The 3,175-nt window shown below is 44.1% G+C and overlaps 1 protein-coding gene across 1 annotated transcript in view; it reads left to right on the top strand.

Moving 5' to 3' along the window:
- SETX (senataxin) overlaps positions 1–2,186 on the top strand; it is a 29,686-nt gene extending 27,500 nt beyond the window's left edge. The window contains exon 24 of the mRNA XM_010294155.1: positions 2,031–2,186. Coding sequence (XP_010292457.1) covers positions 2,031–2,186 — 156 coding nt within the window. The remainder of the gene's footprint in view (positions 1–2,030) is intronic.
- The last annotated feature ends 989 nt before the right edge of the window (positions 2,187–3,175 follow it).

The raw sequence follows: 3,175 nt of genomic DNA, 5'->3' as shown, positions 1-3,175 counted from the left end.
GTTTCAGTTTTTTGTTTTTTTTTTTTTGCGGGGGGGGGGGGGGTGTTGGCTACACCACTAGAGGGCATTAAAGCTGTGTTCCTGTTTCACACTCTGAGAGAACTCTTCTGGCCTTCATAAATACAGAAATTGTCATTTTAAGTAGTAGCTCACTGATGGTTGAAAGTACCTTCCCTGTGTTACAGCAGCCAGAGTGCCTATTGCTGTTTTGCAACTGAAACATAAGATTCTTCCATTCCAGAAGGAACATAACAGTGGTTTCCATGACAGTTGTGTCAGGTACCTTGATTAAAGAGGTTGTGCATCCTCTGACACCTCTGTCCATTTTTGTTGATTTCTTTCTGATAACTGTTTTTTGGGGGGGGGTGGCGGTGTCTTTTTTCTTTTTTTTTTAAAGGAAAATAAAGACTGGAATGAGTTGATTCAGGATGCTCAGAAAAGAGGTGCCATTATCAAGACATCAGAAAAAACCTACAGGAAAGATGCTGTTAAGATTTTGAAGCTCAAGCCAACAGTACAGCCCCCAACCAAAGCAGGGACAAAGAACTCTCCTCTGTTGCAGGCTCGTTCTTCCAGTGTAAAGAGGGGTGAGCCTGCAAATCCAAGGGAGGCCAGCAGCCCACGGGAACTCGCTGCTGGTGCTGGCCGTGCAGTGCCACAAGGAAGCAGAGAGCCGCAGCAGCCGCAGGGGGCTCAGGCTGCAGGCTCCAGGAGAGGCAGTGCCTCCGTGCTGATCAAGAGAAACCGCGGGACCCAAGGCTGGCAAGTATGGTTAGTAGAACTGAAACAAAAGGGAAGGAGCAGGCCTCAAAAGGCAGCAGTCGGTCAGCCCAGAGCAATCCAGGATCAACGTCGCAGCAAGGCCTCGCTGTGTCCTCCACTGCCAGGGATCAGCTTTCCAGAACAGAAACTTGTAAGAAGCCCCAGCAAATGATCAAGAGAAACCGCGGGACCCAAGGCTGGCAAGTATGGTTAGTAGAACTGAAACAAAAGGGAAGGAGCAGGCCTCAAAAGGCAGCAGTCGGTCAGCCCAGAGCAATCCAGGATCAACGTCGCAGCAAGGCCTCGCTGTGTCCTCCACTGCCAGGGATCAGCTTTCCAGAACAGAAACTTGTAAGAAGCCCCAGCAAACAGTGGGACAATGCGACGTGCCTTCCACGTCATCCCATGCGGCTCAGCACAGGGGTGACTGGAGAGCTTCTGTATCAAAAAGCAGCTCAAAAGCCCACAGTGAAGGAGGTCACGGTAATAGCAGTCAGTGGAAGAAGGACTATCGTGTTTTAACGCGGAGAGCATCAGAGGAGTCACCACAGAACGCAGACTCAAACACTGCCAAGCGAAGAAAGACCTCTCACTGACTTCAGTATTGGCTCATTACTGAAAATCTATTCCCAGATTTCTGTCTAGCAAGGACTGTATTTTAAATTATTTAGTACACCTGGAACTCCCTTATATTGATACCACTACTATCAGTAGATCCATCTCTTTCCCATCCTGTTCCTAATGGTGAAGGAGACTTTATACCTGACTGTTGATAGCTTTGAGCTTTTGAAAAGAGAAGTTGGGTAGCTGCATTGCTTGGAAGAGCAGTGAATTTTGTCATCTAGGAAGTTACGGTTGTAAATGTTTAACATGTATATTTGTACAGTAGACAAAATTATTTTAAGATTTAATTTGGCAAATATATAGCTTCTTGTTTCCTTGTGCAAATGCTAATTTCTTAGTGATGTAATTTTTTATGAAGAACCAGAGCAAAGCAAAGAAAAAAAACACCAAAAAAAAACCCCAAACAAAAAACCCTGAACAAACAAAAAAACCCTCCCAAAATCTAAAAAACAGCCAGACTTCTTTTTCCCTTTGCACTAGTAAGTCTAATTTATTTGATAGCGAAGAGTGAATGTTGAAAATGTGGTAGCAGTGATTCTTCCTCACGTTCCACTAGTGCCTCAGGAAACACTGAAGGCAGATGTACATTGGTTGAATGGAGAGAATTCTACTTATTTTGTATATTTTAGTGCTTGTTTTTATAGGAGCAGAAGAGCTTTCATTTATACAAATGTGCCTTGAGTTTTGCTCTTGCTGCTGCATCATCAGTTGGAATCCTTTTCTTCTTGCAGTGGCAACACAAACTGCAGATTAAAGCCTACGAGGTGTGTTTGGTCCCAGTGAGTCCATGTGACGAATAATCAACAGCACTGTGGAATCTTAGTCAAAGTTAACACTTACCGGTAATGACACTTGAGTTTCTTTGTAGATACCCAAAAGCTCTATACAGAGATAAAAAGGGCAAGCAGTTCATTCTGCGTGTTATTACTCGATCTTTCCACTATGTTAATGAAGAATATATAACCAGTAAACTGGGGTGGGGGGAAAAAAACAAACTTTTTAAAGAAGCCTTCCTCTCATCGTAACATTTCACCATAACAGTGGAATTATTTCTCCTAAGAATGCCTTTGGGTCACTGTAAAGTATCACTTTCTTTTTCTGGAGTACGTGCCTGTCTCAAGGAGGTGGAGAGCAACATTTCATGTGTGCAGGTTTGCATGGAGACAGTCTGGAATGCTTCTGCCCGAGAATGCAGCACTTGCTATGTCAATACCAGTTGGGGGTATTGCTGTCTCTATGCATCTGTGTTAAAATACAGCCTGCTGTGAGGCAGGCAGTATCCTGCTGTCCCTTCCTCACTGACTTAGGCTTAACCAATATAAGGGCAGTGGCTTTCCTAAGCAAATGAGCTGCCAGATTTCTCTGGCCAGAATTTAGCCATAATTTTTAGTTATGTTTTCTGTCCTGACACATTCATTGCAACGATTAGCGTTAGCTTTGTGCTTTTAACCCACTGCCAAAGACGTTCATGCGATCCACTTCAGTGAAACGCAGGTGCCTTAACGTACAAAACATCGGTAGTCGTTCAAACTGTAATTGCCAGTAAAACTTGCATCCTTACTGCATCCAAGCCCAGAACAAATGTGCTTTCCTGGTAACAACTGTATTGTAGGTGTGTTGGGAGGCTTTTCATTGCAGTCTGTGACTGTCTCCAGCTCATGGTGCTGCGTAGTACAGAGCATTTTAGGGGAGAAACTCTGAGATGGCTGTGAAGTGAAATCAGAATACATGCATTGTTTAGCTTTGGTTATTCGTTATGTTGCAATCCGAATCCCTTCAGTGAACCCTG

This window comes from Phaethon lepturus, unplaced genomic scaffold (genome assembly GCF_000687285.1).
Source record: "Phaethon lepturus isolate BGI_N335 unplaced genomic scaffold, ASM68728v1 scaffold39229, whole genome shotgun sequence".
In the NCBI taxonomy this organism is placed as follows: domain Eukaryota; kingdom Metazoa; phylum Chordata; class Aves; order Phaethontiformes; family Phaethontidae; genus Phaethon; species Phaethon lepturus.
Note: the sequence above shows the minus strand (reverse complement) of the source record. Positions and strands in the feature narration are given on the sequence as shown.